Source organism: Crinia signifera, chromosome 7 (genome assembly GCF_055691185.1).
Source record: "Crinia signifera chromosome 7, ASM5569118v1, whole genome shotgun sequence".
Classification (NCBI taxonomy): domain Eukaryota; kingdom Metazoa; phylum Chordata; class Amphibia; order Anura; family Myobatrachidae; genus Crinia; species Crinia signifera.
In genome coordinates, this window is record NC_139223.1 from 166,676,792 (window position 1) to 166,703,985 (window position 27,194).

Consider the following 27,194-nt stretch of genomic DNA (forward strand, 5'->3'; position numbering starts at 1 on the left):
GTTGGGACTGCTATGCTATTACTGATGCCTGTCCTTGTGTTTCCCTCCTATAAACCTAATAGATTGTAAGCTTGCAGCAGGGCCCTCCTACCTCCAAGTCTGTCTGTTACCCAGTTTGTTTTATCACTGTCTACTATTGTAAAGCGCAACGGAATCTGCTGCGCTATATAAGAAACTGCAAATAAATAAATAAATAACATGGGGCCTTATTTTGGTTCACTCTTTCTGACAAAATCCTTCTTAGATGGACAAAACCATGTGCACTGCAGGGGGGCACATTTTACTTGTGCAGAGAGAGTTAGATTTGGGTGGGGTTTTACTTCAAAGTGAGATCTATATTGCAGTGCAAAAATAAAGCAGTCTGTATTTACCCTGCACAGAAACAAAATAACTCACCCAAATCTAATTCTCTCTGCACATTTTACATTTGCCCCCCTGCAGTGCACTTGGTTTTGTCCATCTAAGAAGGATTTTGTCAGAAAGAGTGAACCAAAATAAGGCCCAAGGTGACAGCCACACAAATACTTACTTTATTCAATTAAAAATTCACTTTTATCTGTTGAGGTGTCCAAACACACATTTTATTAGATAATTCTTGGGTTTATCACCGAATCACACAAACTACAGCACATTCTGAGCATATGAATGGGATCTCCACCATACCATTTTCCATGAACCATTTTTTGCTTTATATTTGTGTTTTTTGCCCTTTTTTAATCAAAAGTTTATTTTATTGTTTTTGCTAAGAGACATTTTGCAGCTTGAATGTAATAGATGCTTTTGTCAGAATATACATCAATACACCTTATTGGCATACTGAATGCCAGCTATGTACTACTAGACAGTCCAATAACAGATCTGAAACTGTAAAACATAACAATAAGTACACAAGTGTTGGTGATGACTTTGGTCATACATTATTGAAAACAATATACCTATAACTAATATGGTGGCAGTGAGAATGCAAGTAGATCACTTTACACCCTTTATTCCAGTAGCGGCCTGCAGTGCACTCAACCATGCCAACGAGGGTTTTTGAAATAAGAACAAAAACAAAGAAGTACTGTAGCAGCGCTAAAATGATTTGAAAATAATTGGATGATCTTTACAGAAATTTTTACTAAAATAGACAAAAAATACACATAAGTACAAGATGTAATGAAATTATGAACATGAAAATTAAAATTCGGTAAAAAGCCCATTTGCACGCTACAGTAGCAGTAAGGAGAGTCCGTTCCTAGTATGCCCAGGATAGTTAAGAAACATAGTTACCGCACCAGATGGGTAAGTTGATGGCAATGTCCTTGTATCCAAGTGGTCGGACTCTCCTTACTGCTACTGTAGTGTGGAAATAAGCTTTTAACCGTATTTTAATTTTCATGTTCATAATTTGTGAAATTTTCATTACATATTGTACATTTTTGTTTTGTGTATTTTAGTAAAAATTTCTGTAAAGATCTTCCAATTCTTTTCAAATCCCTTTAGCGCTGCTACTTCTTCTTTTTGTTCTTATTTCACATACAGGAGTAACTAACCTGTGTATAGCAGCTGCTGGGAAGCCACTCCCACCAAGCGCCCCCGCTAGATCCCTTCCCTACCTAGGGTGGGCTCACTACATTTTTTCAGTTTTGTGCAACAATGGTTTCTGCCTTTTTCTTGTTATCATGCCTACTGGATGGCCCAACTAGCAAAGTAGTAGTGTAGAACCCAGTAATGGGCTATGTCAGTCAATACCATTCTATACCAGTACCAGAATGCCATTCTAAGCAAGGCTAATTTACGATCTAATGCTCAATCCCAACACTTAAGGACAACAATAACAAAAACATGTGTATATCTCACACAATAGACCCTAGTCTGGGGCACAGTCCCTAATATAGAGTAACTTCAATACACCACTCCAATCAGTGACCCCACCCAGTGGCTAACTTGCTTGAAGGAAAATCCCTCTGGCTGAGTCAGCTCAGCAAATGCCCCAGGGCAAAATGTCCTTCTGACAACCTAAGCCGTTTAGACTCGAACATTAAAATGTAATTGACATTCACATGCAAAATGTTGACATTGACAGAATGTTGACCTCAGAAAGGTTGACATTGTTCTAAATGCATAGAGGTATATTATGCTCTATGATCTTTTGTAGCACAAAAGTTTAAGAGTAAATCTTCTCCATTGATACAGGATTTATAGCCGCTTCTAAGAATAAAATTTTACACCAAAAGGTGCCAGTACTGCATACTTCTGGGTACGATCACAAAAATACCACTGGATGGGATTGGTACTAATTTCTGGCGGTCGGAATCCCGGCTTTCAAAATCCCGATGCCGGAATCCCGACCACCGGAATCCCGACAAGGGGGGGGGACATGGATCGTCCCCACTTGCGGACTCGCTGCACTTGCCACGCAGTGGCCCGGTGTCTCGTTACTAGGGTGGCCAATCCCGGGATTGGTGGGATCCTGGGATTTGGCCCTAAAAAGTCAGGGATTTCAATCCCGGGATTGGAGTATCCAATTCCGTGATTTTGGGATTAGACTGCGCATGCGCAGTCTAATGCCGGGCAGCGTCTGAGCGAGTGCTCAGACACTGCCCGGCTGTTCCTGCCCCCGGCGTGCGGCCTGCGCAGCATGATGGTCACGCTGCGCAGGCCACACTGCCCACTCTACTGTCACCCTTCTCTTTGAAAAAAATTAGAAAATAATGACAGCGCCTGGACTGCTCCAGCCTTAGATACACCTCAACACTCCTAGAATCCCAAACCACATATGCAACACAAATCTCTTGCCCCCCTTCTGGCCACCCGCATGCCCCATCTCATGGCCGCCCGCCCCCACCTCTTTTCCTGCGCCTGCCCGCACGCCCCTTCACCTGCGCCCGCCCGTGCCTTCACCTGCGCCCGCCCGTGCCTGCCTGCTTCTTCGGCTGCTGAGGAGGAGGTGCATCCCCCCGTAGGCACCGTGCACCTCCAAACCCACTCCATGGGGGTGGGTATGGGTCACACGCCTGCGAACTAGGGATGCCAATACCGGGATCCTGGGAATCCCAGAATTGAGTATTTTTAAATCCCGGAGTGAAAAAATGCCCCGGTATTGGCATCCCTACTCGCTACGCTCGGCACACTAATTAATTCTCCCTCTATGGGTGTCGTGGACACCCATAGAAGGAGAAAGTGTCGGGATTTCGGCAGTCGGGATTCCGGAGTCGGGATTCTAACTGCAACCCCACTGTATTATTAGTCTGTTTCAGCACATAAACTTATACTACGGGCAAGTTGCTTTATTTATTTCATTTGGTTTCATTTTGCCTTAGTAGTATGACTTCTCTATTGTTATGATGTATATATAATTCTTTTATAGCATTACACTTTCACAAATATATTCTGTGTTCCTCACTAGAATGTCTCGGAAAAATGACACGGCGGTGGTGGAGTTTGTTCTTCTGGGACTCTCTGCAGACCCCACCACAAGGACTATACTCTTTGTTGCCTTTTTGCTGATTTATGTAATGATTCTGGTTGGAAACTTCCTCATTATCGCTTTGACCACAACAGATAACAATCTCCAGACTCCTATGTATTTCTTTCTTACCAACCTTTCACTCATGGACATCTGTGTGTCATCTACCAGTGTCCCGAGGATGCTGAAAGATTTAATATCAGTAAAGAGGACCATTTCTTATGTAGAGTGTGCAGCTCAAATGTACATTTCCTTGTCTCTAGGGGAATGTGAATGCATTTTGCTGGCTATTATGGCTTATGATCGTTACATAGCTATATGTTATCCATTACATTACACTATAATTATCAACAGATCTGCGTGCATTAAAATAGCTGTAGGTACATGGGTGTGTGGGTTCCTTCTCTCAATCTGCCACATTGCACTTACACTGAATATTAACCTGTGCGGGCGGAATGAAATCAACCATTTCTTATGTGAGGTCCCAGAGTTCCTATCCCTTGGGTGTCAGAATATAATGATCGTTGAATCTGTGATTTTTATTGTGGGCGTATTGATACTAATTATACCTGTCACTTTTATATGTGTTTCTTACATAAGGATAATAACGAGCATCTTAAAGATTTCTTCTTTGACGGGGCAGAAAAAAGCTTTCTCTACGTGTGGCTCGCACATGATGGTTGTGGCAATGTTTTATGGCTCAGCCATGGCCGTATACATGAAATCCAGGTCAACATCTTCCCCAGATACGGACAAAATAATAACAGTTTTCTACTTTATAATAACACCTATGCTAAATCCATTGATTTATACACTTAGGAACAAAGAAGTCAAAACAGCGTTAACAAAATTTTTGAAAAATAAAATGTTTCCAAAATTGTGAAAGCTTTTGGGATTTTTCTGATTGACTTTCGGCTGTCAAATGTTTTGGATAGCCAATAAGATCCCGCTTTGAGATCCGAGTAAAACCGAACCCGCTCATCTCTATTATCCCAATTTTGAGTGTAAGCAAAGGAATCTTAAATCTTTTGCCTGATTTCTGAAGTTTGTAATAATTGAAACTTTAGACTGACTCATCTATCAGAAATTGTGAACTATAAGGCAATCAAGATGGTTATGCAAATATATTCAATAAGAACTTGAAGTAATAATTTAAATCAGTGGCAGAACATGAACAGTTGCTGAACTTTGTGGGACATTTAGTGAGATGGAAGTTCTATTTTACATGGGATGTTGCTATGGGAAACCAATCAGATACTAACTATTATCTAGAAGGTGCTAAATAAATAAGAAGTAGATTCTGATTGGTTGCCCATAGCAACAGCCCATTTGAAATAGAATTCCCATCTTAATAAATTTCCCCTTTGGGTGGGATGTATCAAAGCTCAGAGAGAACTCAAGTACCAACCAAACAGTGGCATAGCAACAGTCACCGCAGAGGCACTGTGTGGCGTTTGAGTGCTAGGGGTATTGTGGGTACATCTGTACTGGACTGCTACATGATGTCCTTCCAACAATGGAGGCGGTCTCTTTGGGAGGGACGTTTTCAATAGTATAAAGGAACCAGTTGCGCACATTCGCTCAGGACCGCAGGTGAGGGATCTCCTGACAACAAAGAAGGACCCCTGACAATACTACACATGAGGGGAGCACCAAAAAGGGTATGAAAAATTTGTAGTTACGCCATTGCTCCACTTTATCTATCTACGAACTTTGATAAATATCCACCTATATGTTGTTGATTTTGCTTATAGGAAAGCTTTCTAATGTAGAATATGTATTTGTTTATATATTTATTATTTATTCATTAATTAGCAGTTTCTCATATAGTACAGAGAAATCAGTTTCCATTTTGTAACTATGGTAACTGATGACTGGTGTTGCATTATATTGTTACGTAAGAACACATTTGGTCTACAATGATTAAAATAATGAGGCAGAGAAAGTAAGGTCAGGATGTAAAAAATGGTGCACATTCACAATGAAGTGTTGACCCTGTAGGCTGTCCCATGGTCATTATGAACTGTACATTCCCGTTACTGGTATATATGAATACTGGGGAAGGCATTTATATGAATTGTACAACATTCTATTTGATAATCGAAAAATCTGTTGTACAATTATTATGACTCAAATTAGTCATAATTAACTAAATAACTCAATAATTTATTAAATTTGTAATTTTAATTGTCTTTCACACCTGACCATGAGGCCATAATCAGTACCGGTAATAGAACAATTGCCACAAATCATCATTTAATACTTGGTTAAATAAATCATTTAATTTGTACATTTGAAAGTATATTTATATATCATACATTACGTGAAAGATGGATTATGTAGCAATAAGTATTATGAAATCTAAAAAGTAGACACATTTACAATAGAAGATGTTCTAGGCATATTGGAATTAAAAAGGAGTATTGGATATTAACCCCTTGAGTGCCGAGCGAATCTGTCAAAACAGGTGAAAAATTTGCCATGCAAACATTTTTATTCAACGTAATGACCTGTAATGTTACCTTATATAGGAAATATAATCTTTTTTTACATACATTTTTTTACTTGAATCTATATAACAAATGTGAGCAACGCTGGCATTTATAGCGTGTATTTTATGTATCTCTCACAGAGATGTTGGCACACAAACGGTTAATACGAATCCCACCAGCATACTTATATGGATGCTCGCTCTTGTAAGAACAGTAGCACTCAAATAAAACCCTGAAGTTATCCAAAACATCATGTGAAGAAAAAGCAGAAGATTCTTATTTCCATTAACTTGAATTGTTTCCATTTAGAGCCTAGTGCTTTAAACTTTGTACTTAATATGAACTTTTTTTAGTTGTTACTATTTTATTTTTGTTGCGCCATCCTGTCTGGCGAATATGTGAGACTCAGATGTGCAACTTTTAAAGCATTTTATACGGCAGTAAGTAGGAATAGACTACGGCTACTGTGTTACTTTCTGTTGTCGGTGTTAGAGTATATTCCCAATATTCTGTGTGGCAGCTGCTATACAATAATTATTTTTCCATTGTTACCTACACGTTGCTGTGGATGAGCTGTTAATTTAACTCAATAGCTATGAGATGTACTGTAATAAGAATAACAAGATGTGGCAAAATAACATTTAGGATCTCATATCTTGGACTTTCTAAAAAACTTGCCACTTTTAAAACGAAAAACTTGTGTGTGCCAAAGTTAAAAAGGGGTGTTGTCTCACTACAAGGGTATTGCTGCAAGGTCTTGCAAGAAAAGACTACATTACACCCCAGTTTTGCACCCTGCAACCCAGGCATTGGTCAACAGAGAAAAAAAAATGATTCATGCCCCTTACATTGTAATATTTCCTTATTATAGTAATGTCCCTTACACATTATGCACCACACTGTAATGTCACTTATATAATTTGCACCACACTGCAATGCCCCTTACACCATATTATGCAGCACACACTAATGCCCCTACATCCATATTATGCACCACACAGTACTGTTCCCTGCATCATTTTAATTAATGCACAGTAAAGGCCCCTGCACATAGTATGACCCACACAGTATTTTCCTTTGCATCAAATTATGCCCTACACAGTAATAAGCCTACATAATTTTAAGACATATACAGTAAGGCACCTGACACCTTATTATGAGCCATACAGTACTGCCCAGTACACCTGATTATGCCCAACAGATATGCCCCTGACACCTTAATATGCCTCACACATTAATGCCCTACAGAATACCAACTTTGAAACTTCTTGCTCAATATCTGGGATCTCATACCACAGCCACCAATAGAGCCCATTGTTTGTTAGATCAGCATAGTCACTAATGCCTATACTTGCACTAGGCCTTGGCATGCCATGCTGACATCTTTTGCTCCTTGAATTAAATTTAATGTAGGATTTTTTGAGTGAATTCCAATAACCTCCCAAATGCAAGTAACAATGACAATAACCAAACATGTCAAACATTTCTTATGAGTTCCTGAGTTTAAAACACCTAAAAAGGATTGTGATAAAAAAGTATATATTGCAAGGAAAGGCACTCAACTAAAAGCAGCGATCACAGGTCAGAAAGCTATATATCAATAGTATGCATTGTAACAGTCTACGGCCTTTTGCAGGATGTCTTTGTGATTTGCGTAGAGGGGTATCCTCTGGTCTACAACTTGCCACTGGACAGCGATCTCTTCATCATGACTTTGTATATTCTAGAATAAAATTATATAAAAAAAATTATATTAGAGATCAAGTATATTTACAATTAGGGAACCTTAACATAATTCAGCTTGTAATAAATACAATATAAATAACTTTATCAAATATGGATCAGACAACATTGTGCACCACTACAGTTTTCAGTAATCGTATTTCCACAAATCACACATTAAAGCAACAGGTAGAATTCAATTAGAAAGAGTATATTACTGCTGCCAATTGATTCCTGGGGGGTAATTCAATTGACGCCAATACCTGGCATCAGTAGCGGATTACCAAATAGGCAATGTAGGCAAATCGGCCCGCATCTTTTAGGGGCCCTGTGACAATGGAATCAAATAATATTGGTTTGATCTACAATCAAACATTCTTTAAAAATAAATTGTTAATTAAATCATTATTATTTAAACTAATTAAATTAAGTTAATTCAATTGTCAAATAGAAATTGTTAAAAACAAATTAATCAATTCAAAGAACCAAAACCTTCATTAAAGATAAAGGTATTAATTCCATTTTAATTTATAAAAATACTGTATTAATGTAATTTACCCATTAAATTACATAAGCTACAGACATTAGATTCACTATACAGTTTCCAGATTGTAGACAGTTGGTAAAATTAAGTACTTATTAGGAGATCATTTGCGAGGGGGGCCTCAAGATTTTGACTGCCATGGGGCCTCCACAGGGTTAGGTCCGGCACTACCTGGCATTATTGGGGATTTTTTTTCACCTGCTCCGAGGTAGGAGAAACCAAACCCTCGATAAGTATCATTTTTTTTGCGGCCATGATTGGGAAAACTCATGGATCTGGGGAATTGTCCCAGATTGCGTATGTTTTTGCATGGAAATAGGTAAATGTTTCAGCACAAAATTGGGCATTATTCTAATTACCAGGAAAAAAATGGCAATTCAATTACCGTGGCAAACTGAAATCTCCTATGCATTGCAAACAATTGTTCAATGGCGAACTGACCATTGTTTTCATACTGTAAATTACGTTAGTACTAATCTGCTTTTAAACAAATATTCTTAATTGGACTATTAGATGGCAAATGGAGGAATTACACAAAAGTATAGTACATATGACCGCGGCTTATTGCTTCAACAGCCAACAGGAATCATCTTAAATTATTATGATCATTAATACTGTAAATTATATTCATCATCTATCGCTATAATTATACAACTTTAAGAATCTTCAGGTACAATAACAGACGTCACCCACCAATCTTATATTTGTGCAGAGGGAACATTAAAGATGAGTTTTATTGGAGTATTCTCTATATCGTAATACAAATGCAATATTATCAGAAACATTGTTTAACTATAATTACTTTTTTATTGGAATAATTCTACTATATCCGACATAATGGACAGAAATGATACTTTAGTTTTAATTAATTATTGTTGTTCTAATTAAACCACAGCGGTAGCAACACATATTGATTTGATAACCAACCAGGAGTCACTTGAAATCAGTCTGGCGCACGAGAGCTATGGGCCATCAGTCACATTGTCTCTAATGTAAAAGAAGAAGGAGGGCACTGGGCAAAATAAGTAAAAAGAAAGCAAATAACCTAATGTCACATGACCTTACTTCATTTAATTCTAGTAGTAGCGGGTCATCGTGCTGATCATAGTGTATGTTCTTTGCAGTTGTCTCTATCCAAGCATTGTCTGTATTCCGTGGATCGTCCACATATCCTTTGAACACCTACAGGAAACATATAGAACATGCATTGTAGTCACAGCTACTCTGAGTTCTGCAAGGAGATGTGGACCTTGCAGTATTATTGCTTAGCAGGAGAACATGTGGAGCTATAGGAGGTGGTAATGAATGTGAAGCAGAGGAAGATTGCAAGAGAGAAACGTCCTCCACAAGTGCTCAGCACACAGAGCATTTTGTATAAAAAAGGTCAGACTAGAGTGTCGAATTGCCGGGGGGGGGGGGGGGTGGGTGTCAGAAATAATGGAATGGTGACAGCATTCTAGGGTTAATTTTGTTAGAAACCCATTAACCTACCAGTATATTTTCAGAATGTGGGAGGAAACCCATGCAAGTAAGGGGAGAATAACCAAACCCCACTCAGTTAGGCCCATGACCTCAGCGGTGGGTAAGGCAGTAATGCTAACCACTACACCATCTATGCTTATCCTCCCTATGGTGGATAGAAATGTACAATAAGAGAGGACCAGGTACAATTTTGTAGACATTGATGTGGAAGAAACGGAGGATAATTCAGGAACCAAATGAGGTGAAGAATGAGATATTTTTGATGGCCAAATGCATAGATAGAGAGCTCATCAGTCAGTGTTAAACACTCAGGATAAGGTAGGGGGGAGTAAAAAAAAAAAGTAGCCCAGTTGACTGGGGCATTCATTTAATAACATATTGTAATCTAATCCTTATAAGACAATGGGTGAGATTTAATAGGATGAGAGATTCAGAAAATGAGAGATTTGGTGAGAAATCTCTAGTATTTTTAAAGCAGCAATCATTTACACTTCAAAATCAAACTGGTTTTGCAGTGTAAATGATTGCCGCTTTAAAAAAACTGGAGATTTATCACCAAATCTCTCACTTTCTGAATCTCTCATCCTATTAAATCTCACCCTTTATGTTCTATTATTAATTCAGTATAGTATTAGTATTATTAAACCCATTGAGTGCTAACATCTCTGTGAGAGATGTTCAAAATATTTGCTAAATATACCAGCGTCACTGGTATTTGTTATATAAATTAAAATAAAAAAAGGTTATGTAAAATAGATTATATTTACTATATATATTGTAACCATTACAGGTCGTTATGATGAATAAAAATGTCTGCTTGCCAATTTTTACAACTATTTTGACAAATTCCCTTGGCACTCAAAGGGTTACATCTGCAATATGTATCTTAGATTCTTACTTCTCTGCTTTTGCTCATCAAGTTTTGGAAAGTTTCTAAGAATTTGTATTTGAAGATCCTCTTTAATTTGCGTGGTAGTGCTTCCCCTGGTTCCAGAGATCCCTGTTCAGGAAAATATACATAAAACTGTGAAAAGTAATTATATAAATCCTTTTATTATCTCTATGGTAAACTGCCTTTATTATCTATGTATATTGGAGCAATATCTAAAGGTTGAATGTACTGTAGTCGGCTCCCACCCCCACATGTTACTTGACCACATCTACAGTATAACAGCTAGAAATATCAATGTGGAAAAGAAAATGGACTGTTTTCCATTTGTAGAATTCTGTGTAGAGAACTGTGTACATCTCATTATGTGTATTAGTGTATCCCATCCCATTGTATTTTTGGCCACTTGGTTTACCATCTAACAAAAAAGATATAAGATAGACTTATCTTAATCCAAAACCACCGCTCCACTTGTGCCTTCAAGAAAATATGCACTGGCTCCAATTGCCCTACAGATTCCTCCTCACACTCCTCATCCCAACATACAAGGCCCTCTCTAATTCTACTCTACTGCTTCCTACATCTCAAACCTCATTCCCCTACGTACTCCCTCTTGCCATCTCCGGTTGGCCAATGATTGTTGCCTCTCTTCTACCCTGGAAGCTTAACCCTGAACTCCCTCTGTGGAGCCTAACGCTATGTCCTCCCACTAGTGCCTAAACCCCCCTTCCCCAGCCGCAGACTAGCACACCGCGCATACTTTGGGTGCCTGCGGTGTGTCGTCCGGTATCATCATCCTGATCCATTTCAAAGTTCCGCTCTTTTGATGGCAGTCAGGATACAGGTGTCAGTATACTAAATGCCCTCCGCATCATCCCCTGTCATCATTATTAAGGATCTTATGTAAATAATAATTTTATGGCATCCAGTCTAGGACAGACTAGCCCACAGGTTCACAGAGGAATTCCCCTGGTTGGCCCCACTGCTTGAGAGCCTTAACCCCAACTCTATGGGTCACGATCATTAATTATGTTAGGTGCTTTTGCCTATCAAAATATATTTTCTCATCCCCTCCTTTATAAAGGGCCCTGCTTTTTGGCCTCTCTAATGGCCACACCCTCATGGTGACTGTCCATGCCCCCTCAGATGGCTGGCCACACCCCTGAAGCTTGTTCCACTACCAGTGCATTTCCTGGGGTGAGAGGCCTTCATGCCCCTGTACAACACTGGATCATGTATATTTATCTTTAATAACTGATCTGTGATGCAGTAATAAGGATATATTTTTATTTACACAAACAGTAAGTTACCTACCCCAGGTAGCGCCCAGTGCTCTGATGAGCTATGTTTCATGACCAGGACTTCTAGCATTTTCTTTGACTTTTTCCTACTAATAGAACCATCCTTATTTCTCTTCCACCTGCAGAGAAAAAAAGAAAATGATTTCAAAATAATAACGGATATCTCTGCAGGCTTGAAAGGATGTGTATGTACAGCCTAAGCTTTCATCTCAGACAGTACTGTGTATAACAGTACTCCAATTGCACTACACTCTAAAAAGGGAACACATACTGATAACTGGAAGTGGTGAGGCCGGCGGTCAGACCATTGCAAGTGCACTACCCTAAGCTCCCTCCTGCAGGCTAATTCTAACCCTCCCCACCACCACCACCACAGCCTAACCCTTAATCCCCTGTTAATGCCTAACCCCCCCCCCCCAGTTTATGTATACTACAGAAACAAATAATATATTTCAAATATGAGTTCTTGTATTCGTGCAATTCTTCTTAGAATTATAATGCAATGTTTGTTTTTGTTAAATGTTTTTTCCAATTTAAATGTAGCTAACAATGCTTTTGAAACTGATACAAATACAAGTTGATCATCATGCACCAGAGATGGATGGAATGGCCGTTTTGTTTGCATCGGAATGATTTTACTACCATAGCGCATGGGCATACAGTGCACTGTGCATGTGTTGAGAAAGTCTTACGACAATGTTCGCAATGTGTATTTCTTCTAAAGTGATTGACACAACCTGGGGCCATTTGCATGAAGTAAAGAGGGAATGGCGGATGTATACGTACTGTGTTATTATTGGGTGTACAGAATGGTTTGGGCCAAACCAACATAAACTTCCTCTGCCTCTTAATCCAGTTCGTCCCATTGGATTCCTGCAATAAATTACAGAAATGAGTTTGTTACCAGGCCAAAAAAGAAAAGATATGAGGGGCAGTATGTACCTGTGATTATTGATTGATTGTCACCCACGCACACCCCCTTTGCCTCCCTAAATGTGGCAAACTATGTTCTGCTACTTACTGTACTGTAGGTGGTAGTGACGTTTCAACACCCAGACAGTGGCAGTCAGATACATATTAACTCTCAGCAAAGAACAATACTATGGTTACACAAACTACATAAGACAGCAGCTGTAAATAGTCACATCCGAGAACACTTTTTACTGTTAAATATATTGTATTTATAAATACAATTTTTATACCAGCTCAGTGGTATAGACAGACCCCTATGGGCCCCATAGCAACACTTTGAAGGGCCCCCTGCCTTCACTACACCACCACTAGTACACCAGGGACTTTTTTCTTTTCAAGTTACATTTTAATTTAAAATCCACAAGACATCAAAAAACAGTAAAAACTAGTAATTCTACTGCAAAATATATAGCAAACAAATACACAAAACAAGATAGAACAACAAATAAACAAAATGGAAGCATTGTTGACTTTGGAGGGAAATTTACTAAGATGGTAGTTCTATTTTAGATGGGATGTTGCGATAGCCAACTTCTAGAAGGTGCTAAATAAACAAAAAGAAGATTCTGATTGGTTGCCCATAGCAACATCCCATCTAGAGTAGAATTCCCATCTTTGTAAATGTATCCCTTTGAATCTATTTAAATTTCAAAATGATTAGAATGTAAAGTTAAAATTATGAATGTCAATGTGGTCAATGTGGACATGCCCAATGTATCAATATCACTACCATGTCAACAATATTCTTCTCCAAATTGACCATACTGTACCTGATAAGTATTACATCTAAGGGGTGAATATTCAGGAGAAACTGCCCTGTTTTCCCTCAAAACCAGGATGCTTTCAGGAATTTTATGGCCTGTGAAAGGCACAGGAAACATAATCCCCGATAAGATGCGGCATGCACCACTTTATTAAAGATAATGAATAGGCAAAAGCGAAAAAATTAGTCATGAGTTAGCATTGTGGTTAATTGAATTCCCTGTGCGAAGTAGTTGCAACAGCGGCCCATAGAGATACATTAGCTGGCAGCTTGGTGCCCTGAGTTGCGGTATGACTTGGTGCGCCAAACGGGCACTAGCGGTCGTGATGTAGCCAAGATGAGCATGGTTACATCTGTATTTATTAAAACCCATTTTCTTATTTTCTGAGAACTGATTTTTTGACTACTTTATGTGTAAGAGAACAATATCATGAACAGACACAGTGTAAACACGTTTAACATTTTCAGTGACAATTCAGTAGAATTCATGACTCTGCTTTGCACTTTCGGAGAGACAAAACATCAGAGTAAAGTGATACTTACTGAGGCAACCCGTCCTGCACCACGTAGGTTGCATAGTGACTTTGGCGATTGATGGTTCCATCAAAAGTGTTGTAGTTGATTTTTAGAAGAGTCTCGACAGAGCTTAAAAAAAAATCAAAAATATTTTACATACTCAGACGCTTTTTGATGACCTCTATAATAATAATAATAATAATAATAGTAATAATAATAATAGTAATAATAATATCAAAAGTACAGAAGAAATTAACTCTTACTTTGTATAAGGATCATGGAAATTTTTGTCTTTTCTAACAGCTGTATAAAAAGGAGGATTATAAATACTGAATTCCACCTAGAATAAAGCAAAAATAAATAATTCCATGATTAGTCCAAAATTTCTGCAATCTAGAAGTGTAAAATAAAAATTCATAAATAATTTTTTGTTTTCAATTTAGCTATTTTTTATTGGTAATTTTAAATAACATAAGCAGTAAAATAATAAATACATGGTCTGGAACTTGAAAATCTTGGGGGAAAATGCCATGGTGTCCGGGCTGATGCAATAGTAGGGAGACACACAACATGGGATATCTTAGCCATACCACAAATCAGATCGATTGGGACCTCTAATAAAAATTGGGTCCTCCTCCTGAACATGAATCAATCCTGGGCTAAACACTGCTGGTGGTCGGTGTGGGGTTAATATGTTTACAGGCAGACTGAAGGTACCAGTAATCCTGCCCGAGATGGCCCAGACAATAAGGACCTGTTGGCACATGCAGTCCATCTGTGAATAAAATATTAAGATAAAGTCTGTACTCATACTCCATTCTATGACGTAAGCAGTCCGGCTGGTTCATCTCCGTGGAGATTATTGAAAAAATTTGGAGTACCAACATCAAGTTTTTCCTTTGATTTTACAGTACCAGCCCATGTTGAGAGGTTGGGGACTGGTTATGGATTTAGGTGGACATCCAACACAATATCTTTTTTCACAATTAAACTCTTTATTTGCATATTTACTTGACAAAACTTGCAAGGATATTAATAATTGGTTTAATGTTCCGAAGTGTTCTAAAAAAGGGTTTTTGGTTAATTTTGCCTTTAGTAAATAGCAGATTTTTGCTGGTTTGCAAAACCAATGGAGAATAGTTCAAAATTTTTAAGATTTAAAGATTGTTGGCTCGTTTAAAATAGATTTTTTTATCCATTTTATTTCAACCATTCTTTTTGGCTTTTGAATGTGTGTTTTGGGGTCTTTGCTGAAGGACCCAAAATCTTTGAGCCTAACCTAGTTTTCGTATACTGGGTTGTACATTTTTCTACAAGATGTCTTTGTTATCCTCTGATCTTATGATTTCTTCAAAACAGTGTAGTCCTAAAATGGATTGCCCACCGGATTTATCCATACCTAGGGTGTTCTTCGCCTTAAAAGTTACCTACACATCTGTTCTCAGCCATTTTTGCACAAGAAGTGGCAAATACTGTACCCCACCACACCATCTTCACACAGGTCCAAATTCCGCCTGTCCCCAATGTGCGATAATGTGCATGTGAAAACCCTTCTGCAAATTTTTCATTTGCCGGGTGCTCGCTGCCTGAGCGACATGCACAGTGTTTCACGGGTGTGCCAACAAAAACGGGGAGCACACCCGTAGAAACGCTAGACAGACCCCAGCAAATGCAGATGTTCCCCTGCCTGCTCGGAGCAGGCAGATGATGTCACATGATGTCAGTGCCCACCCCCAATTCGGCAGAAAGTGTGCAGATGAACATAAAGAACGAAGGAAAAATCATTTGATGGTGAGTTACCATCAAATGATTTTTCCTCTGTGTAGGCGCATGCGAGCGGATGTGTAAGCGTACACATCCGCTTGCTTCGTAGTGTGGAGATTCGAGTGGTGGGGGGGCATGCGTTCGTTATGTGGATAAAGGACCTTATTAAGGTCCGTACCCTTGCATGCAAGCACAATGTTTTTGAAATGCGCATACGCATTTCTGTGCATGTGCAAGCGCCAGGTGCATGCGCCCATGGCAAACAGACTGATCGCTGGGTGCACGCACCTAACATTGTGGCTGGTGGGCAAGGGGGCGGCATGGGGCAGCGGGCCGGGGGACTCGCCCATGGGAAAGTCCAGCGTTAATGTTACACTTAAGATGAAAGCATATTTTGATGAGATGCGAGAGTTAAGGCGGAGATTAATAAATAAAATGTATTGATGATCTGTGGGATATATAATAATGGTGCTGATTTGATTGGGTATAAATGATAGATATTAAGATGACTTACGTCCCAAGGAACTTTCTCGTCAGGCACAGGGAAACGGACCACGTTGGAGTCAGGGTAATGAATGTTTCTGGAATTCACGTGGCGTTTGGAGCTAAATGATTCATCCGAATCTCTGATGTCTATGTCCCCAAGTAACTTACTGGATACTGTCCCCAAACAAAGAACAACAATGTGACAAACAGGATCATTCTACATATGCAAAACCTCAGATTATCCATCAAATGTATAGGGCTGTGATAAGGATTTGCTGTCAGTGAATATCCTGATAAATATGTGGAAATATAGCGTATATTTATGTCTATCAGAAACTAGTAAGAACAAACAAAGCTAATGCTTCGAAAGCTAGTAGATGTAGTTTCTCTTGCTGCCAACAGATGGCAGTGTTTCAGAGACAAACGGACACTAGACATATATTTATAGGATATTTTGGATATAAGATTCTCTGTACTTTGGAATCTATACATCACATAACGGGAAAGGTCTAAAATGAGTTAATCAGGTGGGTCCTTCATTTCTAAGGTTCAAGTCCAGAGCTTGGGACCCAAGCACCCCAATACATCACACTGTGATAATAGCCTCAATTTTACTCCATGATAAATTGCAATTTGAGAAGTTAAGAAGCTTTACATTACATATAGCAGTGTTATGTACAGTACACTATACCAGACTGCTGCTTGCTGGTGTCAGTATTTACAGGCTCGGAAATCCCTCAGACTCTCACTAGGATTATTATAATTATGTCTGATTTATTTAAAAAACAGAAAACCTCTAGCTAATAATTGAGTTTATCTTTGAAAGATATTAGATGCATTATATATTGCATCCCCCCAGCCTTGTGTACCAATTACAGGAGCAGATTCTTTGGAACCAAATCCATTATCCAGCAGCGTGTTAACAATCCAGTTCAGGGCTTTTGCAGATCTGAGCGCCTGTATGGAAACAAAAAAACCTGTTTAACAACCAGCTAATTATTAAATGATATGAACATAAAATACAGATGTGTCAGCGGAAGATGCCTCATACATCTAGCCTCAATACCAGCGGAAGATGCCTCATACATCTAGCCTCAATACCAGCGGAAGATGCCTCATACATCTAGACTCAATACCAGCGGAAGATGCCTCATACATCTAGCCTCAATACCAGCGGGAGATGCCTCATACATCTAGCCTCAATACCAGCGGAAGATGCCTCATACATCTAGCCTCAATACCAGCGGAAGATGCCTCATACATCTAGCCTCAATACCAGCGGGAGATGCCTCATACATCTAGCCTCAATACCAGCGGAAGATGCCTCATACATCTAGCCTCAATACCAGCGGAAGATGCCTCATACATCTAGCCTCAATACCAGCGGAAGATGCCTCATACATCTAGCCTTAATACCAGCGGAAGATGCCTCATACATCTAGCCTCAATACCAGCGGGAGATGCCTCATACATCTAGCCTCAATACCAGCGGAAGATGCCTCACACATTTAGAATCAATACTAAATACAGAGGGAGATGCCTCATACATCTAGCTTCAATACCAGCGGAAGATGCCTCATACATCTAGCCTCAATACCAGTGGAAGATGCCTCATACATCTAGCCTCAATACCAGCGGAAGATGCCTCATACATCTAGCCTCAATACCAGCGGAAGATGCCTCATACATCTAGCCTTAATACCAGCGGAAGACGCCTCATACATCTAGCCTCAATACCAGCGGAAGATGCCTCATACATCTAGCCTCAATACCAGCGGAAGATGCCTCATACATCTAGCCTTAATACCAGCGGAAGATGCCTCATACATCTAGCCTCAATACCAGCGGAAGATGCCTCACACATTTAGAATCAATACTAAATACAGAGCGAGATGCCTCATACGTCTAGCCTCAATATGCCATGCGTGGTATGTCAGCAAACAGGTATTTTCCAACTCTGTTGGGGTTGGGCGTCTTTTTAGCTGAAAATGCATCTTACTCCAGGGCACCTGAATAAAAAAAAAAAACACTTTGGGAACCACCGGGTTATGGTCTTACAGCCCCCTAATGTCGATCCCCAAATGGACACCTCCAAGACAATACAGGGAAAAAAGGGAACTTAGCTTAGCAGTCTTTACATTTACTAATGTAATAAAGTAGTTCCATTCGGCAAGGTGGAAACAGCGATGTTGGCCATTAAAACGGCAGGGCTCACCACAAAATTCAGCGGACTTGCTGAACTTGCGGTGAACCTTGCTGTTTAAGGTGATCCTCAGTGTCCTTTGATGGCGAGGATTCTGGCTAAACGTTGAATACGGCAAGGAGGTTTGACGGCGAGGATGGCTTTTGTTCGGCAGAATAAAAAGCCATCCTCACCGTAGAAAAGCCCCTTGCTCTGGCATTGAATACCGCCCCTTGTATCACAGTGTTTTACAGTTAGGAGGGTGTTTTTTACAGACAAGATATTGCAATTCAATAACATAATACTGTAGATGGTAGAGACTTGGACAGAAATCTGTGTTAAACACCCAGAACACGGGCATTACATATTCTTAACGCACAGATCTGGGAACATACCATGGCTTCTATTAGTTAATAAACAATATGGGATTATTTACTGTATGATGAAAATGGCCTCTACCACCATCTAGTGGTAAATACTGCTGATAATTGACTGTGGTCCTAAATAACAAAAAGTTTGCTCTAGAGCTATGGAGATTATTTTCCGAGAAGGGTTATGTTGTGCTATTAGAGTAATCTTCAGAATTTTTAAAAGCTCAGTTGCGAATGATAAATAGTGCTCCAGCCAATCAGCTCCTAACTGTTGTGTTTGAAGAGGTGCTGATTGGCTGGCGCACTATTTATCATAAGCAATGAGTTTTAAAACTTATTGAATATGATAAAACACCTTTATAAATCAGCCCCTTAGTTACTTTTTAGAAAAATGTATTCCAATGTTGCACCAAACCTAAGTCATGTTCTGTATTTATTGCTTGTAGTTGCTGGTCCCATTAGAGGGTGATACTAATTTTTTTTCCAGTTTTCTTATTATTAGTGACTGCAGATGATAGAGGAGAGGCTGGAGACAATGAAATCAAATACAAAAAGAAATTCCAAACTCTGCATCCAGCCATGTTACCAGTGGTTTAAGTTCGTCCCAGATGCCCAGAGACAAGATAAATATTGTAATTAATATGTGTCCCGGATTAAAGGGATGAGTTGGTCACCCTAGTCTAAGGTCTTGCTTAGAAGGTGAGTCAGCCACAGAAGCAATATCAATATCACTTAACCGATTCAAACACGCTAGGTAGGAGAGGTGCTCCCTTGGGAGCAGGAGCCCAGCGGCAGATGACTCCATTGCCTCCCACAGTTACGCCTCTGCATGTTACCCTCTCCTGTGATTGGTGACACATACTGTACAGTTATACAATATGGACTACTGTATAAAGAAAATGCAACACGTTTCACCTGTTCTTCCAGGACAATCAGCCGGGTTTCCATGGATCCGTTCCTTTTTACTTGGTTTAGTTCCACTATGTCTACGACTATATTAATTCTAAAAATAAAAGACAATATATTATATGTCATCATAACACTCAGAGAAACAATACTTCTTACTATAATCCCCATAAACTGATTCTGCTGATTCATATTGGACACCTCCAATAAATACGTTCTATTCATATTTATTACTAAGCTACGAGTTGTCCCTTTCACGTATAATGTTTGTAAGTCTGTTATTGTCTATTCTGCTTTTGTGCTCAGGTTATATTTAATATTGTCCTTTGTGGGAGTTGAATGATAAAAACAAGTGTTAGAGAAGAAAATAAGACATTGCGCCACGGACGTTCAACAACTTTTCGCAAAATATGCTTCTTATTTGCATCACTTCCGCAACAAAGCTACAATGCATGGGTTTACATGTGCTGGCAATGCATACAGCCTCTCTGTACAACGCACTGCCGGATCTACCATTAGTCAACTTGGGGCAACTGCCTAGGGACTCCAGAACCTTGGGGGGACCCTGATTAAGGATGACTCAGAGAGGCATCCTTATGGAACTGAATGCAAACGGCAGGTGCAGTCCTGCTGAGCGGTCTGCTGGGCCTAATCATAGGAGGCATGGTTATGCTCCCTTAAGGGAAAACCCCCTATTTGTATATACAAGTTGTGGGCTGCCTTGAACTCATCAAACAGGGGCAATTCAAAGGGGGGGGAGAAGTGTGATCACCTCCCCCACCCCCACCCCAACTGCACATCAACAGGCAGAGGCTCAACAACAGTTGTCATTATAGTAGTAGTAGTAATAATAATAATAATAATAATAATAATAATAATAATAATAATTACAGTAGTAGTAGTAATAATAATATGAATAATACAAATAATAATAATAATAATAGTAGGAGTAATAAAAATTTGAATAATATTAATAATAATAATAAAAATAATAATAGTAGTAGACATTTTATTATTATTAATAATAGTAATAATATTAATAAGAATAAAAGTAGCAGTATTATAAGTAGTAGTAATAATACTAATAATATGAATAACAATAATCATAATACTATTAACCCCTTACCGACGCAGCCTGTTTTTGCCTTCCTGACAGAGCCCTTTTTTTTCAAATCTGACATGTATCACTTAAGTGGGGATAACTTTTTTTTGCTTTTACTTATCCCAGTGATTTTGAGATTGTTTTCTCGTGACACATTGTACTTCAAGATAGTGGTAAATTTTGGTCGATACAGTCTGTGTTTTTTTGTGAAAAATACCAAAATGTCGTAAAAAAATTGAAAATTTTGCAATTTGCAAAATGTTAAATTTTCTGCTTGTAAGACAAATAATCATACCACTCAAAATAGTTAATAACTAACATAGACCATATGTATACTTTATGTTTCCATCATTATTTCAACCTCCTTTTAATTTTTTTGGACACTAGGAGGCTTAAAATATGAATAGCAAATTCTAAAATTTTCAAGAAAATTTCAAACACTGATTTTTTTAGGGACCAGTTCAGTTCTGATGTGACTTTGAGGGACTTGTATGTGAGACACCCCCATAAATGATGCCATTTCAAAAACTGCACCCATCACAGTATTCAAAACAGCATTTTGGAAGTTTGTTAACCCTTTAGGTGTTTCACAGGAATTAAAACAAAGTGTAGGTGAAATTTCAAAATTACATTTTTTTAGCAGATTTTCAATTTTAATACATTTTTCTAAGGAACACAGTAGATTTTACTAGAGAAATGTGACTAAAAATTGATTCCCCCAATTCTTTTGTTTTCATAAATATCCTATATGTGGCCCTAGTGTGCACGTTGACCAAACCACAGGCTTCATAATAGAAGGAGCACCTACTTGATTTTGGAGCCTCCTTTTTATGAGATTATTTTTTAGGCACCATGTAGGTTTCTAGGCACCATAAGATGCTAAAAGTTAGGAACCCCCCCACAAGTGACCCCATTTTGAAAACTACACCCCTCAGGGAATTCATCTAGGGGTATAGTGTACATTTCAAACCCCCAGGGGTTTCACCAATTTTGGTACAACTGGGCTGTGAAAATGAAAAATTACATTTTTTTACACAAAAATGCAGTTCTGGCTCAAAATTTTTCATTTTCACAAGGAATGAAGGAGACAAAGCACCCCAAAATCTATGCCGCAATTTCTCCCGAGTACGGCAATGCCTCATATGTGACCAAAAAATACCATTTGGGTGCATGGCAGGACTCAGAAGGGAAGGAGTGATATTTGGATTTTGCAGCACAGATTCTGGTGGAATGAATGGTGGGTGCTATGTCGCATTAGCAAGACCCCCGAAGCACCAATACAGTGGAACCCCCCCACAAGTGACCCCATTTTGCAAACTACACCCCTCAGGGAATTCATCTAGGGGTATAGTGTACATTTCAAACCCCCAGGGGTTTCACCAATTGTGGTACAACTGGGCTGTGAAAATGAAAAATTAAATTTTTTAGACAAAAATGCAGTTCTGGCTCAAAATTTTTCATTTTCACAAGGAATGAAGGAGACAAAGCACCCCGAAATCTGTGCCCCAATTTCTCCCGAGTACGGCAATGCCTCATATGTGACCAAAAAATACCATTTGGGTGCATGGCAGGACTCAGAAGGGAAGGAGTGATATTTGGATTTTGCAGCACACATTCTGGTGGAATGAATGGTGGGTGCTATGTCGCATTAGCAAGACCCCCGAAGCACCAATACAGTGGAACCCAAAGGCGTAACTACCATAGGTGCAAGGGGTGCAGCTGCTATGGGGCCCAGAGCTGAAGGGGGCCCATCTTTACTGTATAAGTTATATTTTCTATATACATTTATCATCAATATTTGGTATATAGGGGCCCTTACAAACTTTTGCTATGGGGCCTGTGAATATCTAGTTACGCCCCTGGTGGAACCCCCCCACAAGTGACCCCATTTTGCAAACTACACCCCTCAGGGAATTCATCTAGGGGTATAGTGTACATTTCAAACCCCCAGGGGTTTCACCAATTTTGGTACAACTGGGCTGTGAAAATGAAAAATTACATTTTTTTACACAAAAATGCAGTTCTGGCTCAAAATTTTTCATTTTCACAAGGAATGAAGGAGACAAAGCACCCCAAAATCTGTGCCCCAATTTCTCCCGAGTACGGCAATGCCTCATATGTGACCAAAAAATACCATTTGGGTGCATGGCAGGACTCAGAAGGGAAGGAGTGGTATTTGGATTTTGCAGCACAGATTCTGGTGGAATGAATGGTGGGTGCTATGTCGCATTAGCAAGACCCCCGAAGCACCAATACAGTGGAACCCCCCACAAGTGACCCCATTTTGCAAACTACACCCCTCAGGGAATTCATCTAGGGGTATAGTGTACATTTCAAACCCCCAGGGGTTTCACCAATTGTGGTACAACTGGGCTGTGAAAATGAAAAATTACATTTTTTACACAAAAATGCAGTTCTGGCTCGAAATTTTTCATTTTCACAAGGAATGAAGGAGACAAAGCACCCCAAAATCTGTGCCCCAATTTCTCCCGAGTACGGCAATGCCTCATATGTGACCAAAAAATACCATTTGGGTGCATGGCAGGACTCAGAAGGGAAGGAGTGATATTTGGATTTTGCAGCACACATTCTGATGGAATGAATGGTGGGTGCTATGTCGCATTAGCAAGACCCCCGAAGCACGGTGAAATTATGAACCTAATAATCCATAGATGTGTGGTATATTTTAAAGCACTCCTTCATACATAGGCCGGGTTTGTCGGGGCAAGTTTCACAGTGGAAAATAGTTTGCTTTCGTATTCCCTTTTTATAGCAAACTTTGCACCTTTTTTGTGTCCTGCCCTTTTTTCCAGTGGAGGGGATTTCGTTAGGAAAATGCTGCCCTGATACAATACGGGGGCCAGTACTAGAAGTACTGGGGCCAGTACTAGAAGTACTGGGGCCCTCTGCCTGCTGGTTCCCAAATATTAGGCCCTTTATGACTTCCTCTTGAAAGTGCATAAATGTCCCCGTCTGGCTGGTAGAACGGAATAGTACGTAAGCGTTATACAGTGCCATCTGGATGATATACACGGCCAGCTTCTTATACCATATTTTTGTTTTCCGCAGGGCACTGTACGGCTTCAGTACCTGATCTGAAAGATCCACTCCGCCCATGTACTTATTGTAATCTAGGATACAAATAGGTTTTGAGGTGTGGGTACTGGTACCTCGTACAGGGACGGAGGTGGTACTGTCTCCGTGAATTGTTGTCAGTATAAGGACATCCCTCTTGTCCTTATATTTGACCAACAACATATTTTCGGTGCATATTCCCCTGCTTTCACCCTTTCTCAGTAATTGGGCAACGTGCGTTTTTGGGAGGCCTCTTTGGTTCTTGCGCACAGTACCGCAAGCTGCTGTACCTCTTGAACCAAGGGCCTTAAACAGGGGGATGCTGGTGTAAAAGTTATCCACATAGAGGTGATAACCCTTATCCAGGAAGGGGTGCACTAAATCCCAGACAATCTTTCCACTAACACCTACGAGGGAGGCGGGGGATTCTGGTGGTTCAATTCTTGCGTCCTTCCCTTCATATACCCTAAACCTGTGGGTGTACCCTGAGGTACTTTCGCACAGCTTATACATTTTTATGCCATACCTTGCCCTCTTATTGGGAAGGTACTGGCGGAATTTAACCCTTCCTTTAAAATGTATAAGTGACTCGTCTACACAAATGAATTTTTGGGGGATGTACATCTCAGCAAATTTGGCGCTGAAATGATCAATGACCGGCCTGACTTTGAATAGCCGGTCAAAGGTGGGATCATCTCTGGGTGGGCACTGTGCATTATCGTTGTAATGCAAAAATTTAAGGATCGTCTCAAAACGAGTCCGGGTCATGGCCATACGATGAAGTGGGGTGCTGTACAGAACATCTGTACTCCAATATTGCCTAATTTCTGGCTTTTTAACTATGCCCATATGTAACACCAGACCCCAAAACGTCATCATCTCTACTGCATCTACAGGGGTCCACCTAGCAAATGATGACGTGGGGTTTTGGGCAATAAACTGCTGGGCATATAAATTACTTTGGTCCACCATTAAATTTATAAAATCATCAGAGAAAAAGACTTTGAAAAAGTCAATTTCTTTGAGGCCTGTAGTATCAAATTGGATTCCTGGGTTGGCCAAAAACTCAGGAACCTGTGGCTCAAAATTGTCTGGTGGTGGGGTCCATACGAGATCAATCATTGGGGGGGGGTCTCAGCTGCTCTACGGGGGTGTCTTTGAGGGGGTCCCTCATCACTAGAGGAGGAAGAGGAGCTTAAGGCGAATGCAAATTCATCGCTTGCATTATTGGCTGTGTCAGTGTCAGAGGCAATAAGGGCATATGCCTCCTCCGCTGAAAACAGTCTTTGCGATGATTGGGACATTTTTATTATTTTTGTGTAGGCGTGTATAGTGTAGGGGGGGGTACAAACTTTATTTCAACACGGGGGGTATGTAGTGTGTATGTAGTGCTTTAACACGTGTAAGTTAAAAGAAAAAAAAAAAGCTCCTGCGCCAAAAATTGAGCACAGATGTTGGTCAGTAACGTCCGTCACTGATCAGCGCTCAGCGGGCACAGGACACCCACAAAAGCACCGTAGGTGTAAAAAAATTAAAAAAAAAAGACTCCACAGCACCCTCCAAAAAAAAAAAATTTAAAAAAACTTCTGATGAGTCAAAGACAACAGGAATTTGATCCAAAAAAAAAATTAGATCAAAAATGCTGATCAGTGATGTACGTCACTGATCAGCGCTCAGCGGGCACAGGACACCCACAAAAGCACCGTGGGTGTAAAAAAAAATTAAAAAAAAGACTCCACAGCACCCTCCAAAAAAATTTTTTTTTAAAAAACTTCTGATGAGTCAAAGACAACAGGAATTTGATCCAAAAAAAAAAAATTAGATCAAAAATGCTGATCAGTGATGTACGTCACTGATCAGCGCTCTGCGGCCACAGGACACCCACAAAATCACCGTGGGTGTAAAAAAAATAAAAAAAAAACCCCCACAGCACCCTCAAAAAAAAAAAAAAAAAAACTGCTGATCAGTGATGCAACACTGATTAGCAGTGAGGGGCAGCAGGCACACAGCTGTGGGTGCAACCTGACAGGGTATATATATAAAAAAAAAAAAACCTGCACCCCAAAAAAAAATGCTTATCAGTTAGTTTACACTGATCAGCACAAAAGGGGGGCAGCAGGGGGCAGCAGATACAAAATTATATCACACAATTATAAATCTCTGACACAATGACGCTGCTGCAGCAGCAGCAGCAGCACCAACAGCACAAGCACCAGGAAGTCACAGCAGGAGCTGGCAGCACGGATGCCACCAACGGTGATCAGGTCAGTATAGGCACAGATGGGCACGGAGACCGCTCTGCACGCTGTTCCTGACCGGAATGGCGGCTGCAGGGCTGTCTCCGTTATTTCATTTGAGGTGAAATGGCTGTGATTGGTCCGTCGGTCCGACGGACCAATCACAGCCTTTGGGGGCAGGTGGGGTGAGGTGGGGTGACCACCAGTGACACCTTTACACCCGGTGGTGATTGGTGCTGTACTTAACAGCACCAATCACCACCGATCCCTGTGTCACCGGCGAACATTATTCGCCGGTACACAGAAAACGCTGTAATTGGCTGTTCACATTGAACAGCCAATCACAGCGATCGCCGATGGGTGGGGGCATCGCTGCCCCCCCTGGGCAATGAGGGAAGATGTCTGCTGTCAGGGACAGCAGACATCGTCCCTCTGTCACCGCGTCTATAGACGCGGTGACAGTTTAATGGCATGACGTACATTTATGCCATGTGTCGGGAAGTACATCCCGACCATGACGTAAATGTACGTCAAATGTCGGGAAGGGGTTAATAACAGAAGTAGTAGAAATAATTATAAAGATAATGATAATAATAATAATAACAACAGTAACAGAAGTAGTAGAAATAATTATAATGATAATGATAATGATAAAAATAATAATAATAATAATAATAATAATAATAATAGTAACAGAAGTAGTAGAAATAATAATAATGATAATGATAATAATGATAATATTAGTAAATAAAAATAATAATAGTAGTAGTAGTTATAGTTTTAATAATAATAACAATAATAATAATAATGAAAATAGGAGTAATAGTAGTTATAATAATAATAATAATAATAATAATAATAATAAAAGGAATAGTAGTTGTAAAAATAATAGTAGTAATAATAATAATAATAATAACAATAATAATAATAATAATAAAA

The 27,194-nt window shown here is 39.7% G+C and overlaps 2 protein-coding genes across 10 annotated transcripts in view; one reads left to right on the forward strand and one right to left on the reverse strand.

Annotated features, from left to right (window-relative positions):
- Window positions 1-1,444: 1,444 nt before the first annotated feature.
- Window positions 1,445-27,194, reverse strand: part of TRPM2 (transient receptor potential cation channel subfamily M member 2) — a 100,657-nt gene continuing 74,907 nt past the window's right edge. For 8 of the 9 annotated variants that reach the window (XM_083154239.1, XM_083154237.1, XM_083154238.1 and 5 more), the window contains 10 exons: window positions 19,851-19,938; window positions 17,252-17,339; window positions 16,411-16,556; window positions 14,396-14,472; window positions 14,160-14,261; window positions 12,668-12,754; window positions 11,895-12,000; window positions 10,590-10,691; window positions 9,275-9,391; window positions 1,445-7,666 (listed from right to left, as the gene is read on the reverse strand). In XM_083154239.1, the coding sequence (XP_083010365.1) occupies window positions 7,541-7,666; window positions 9,275-9,391; window positions 10,590-10,691; window positions 11,895-12,000; window positions 12,668-12,754; window positions 14,160-14,261; window positions 14,396-14,472; window positions 16,411-16,556; window positions 17,252-17,339; window positions 19,851-19,938 (1,039 nt within the window). In that variant the 3' untranslated portion in view covers window positions 1,445-7,540. Of the gene's footprint in view, window positions 7,667-9,274; window positions 9,392-10,589; window positions 10,692-11,894; window positions 12,001-12,667; window positions 12,755-14,159; window positions 14,262-14,395; window positions 14,473-16,410; window positions 16,557-17,251; window positions 17,340-19,850; window positions 19,939-27,194 lie in introns of those variants that run through there. The other variant, XR_014450840.1, reaches the window with a different exon arrangement.
- LOC146021299 (olfactory receptor 10A7-like) lies at window positions 3,393-4,334 on the forward strand. Its single transcript, XM_083155092.1, has one exon. The coding sequence runs from the start codon at window positions 3,393-3,395 to the stop codon at window positions 4,332-4,334; it is 942 nt and encodes a 313-aa protein (XP_083011218.1).

Coding starts and splice junctions, on each gene's coding strand:
- LOC146021299 (XM_083155092.1), top strand. CDS start 3,393: ATGTCTCGGAAAAATGACACGGCGGTGGTGGAGTTTGTTCTTCTGGGA.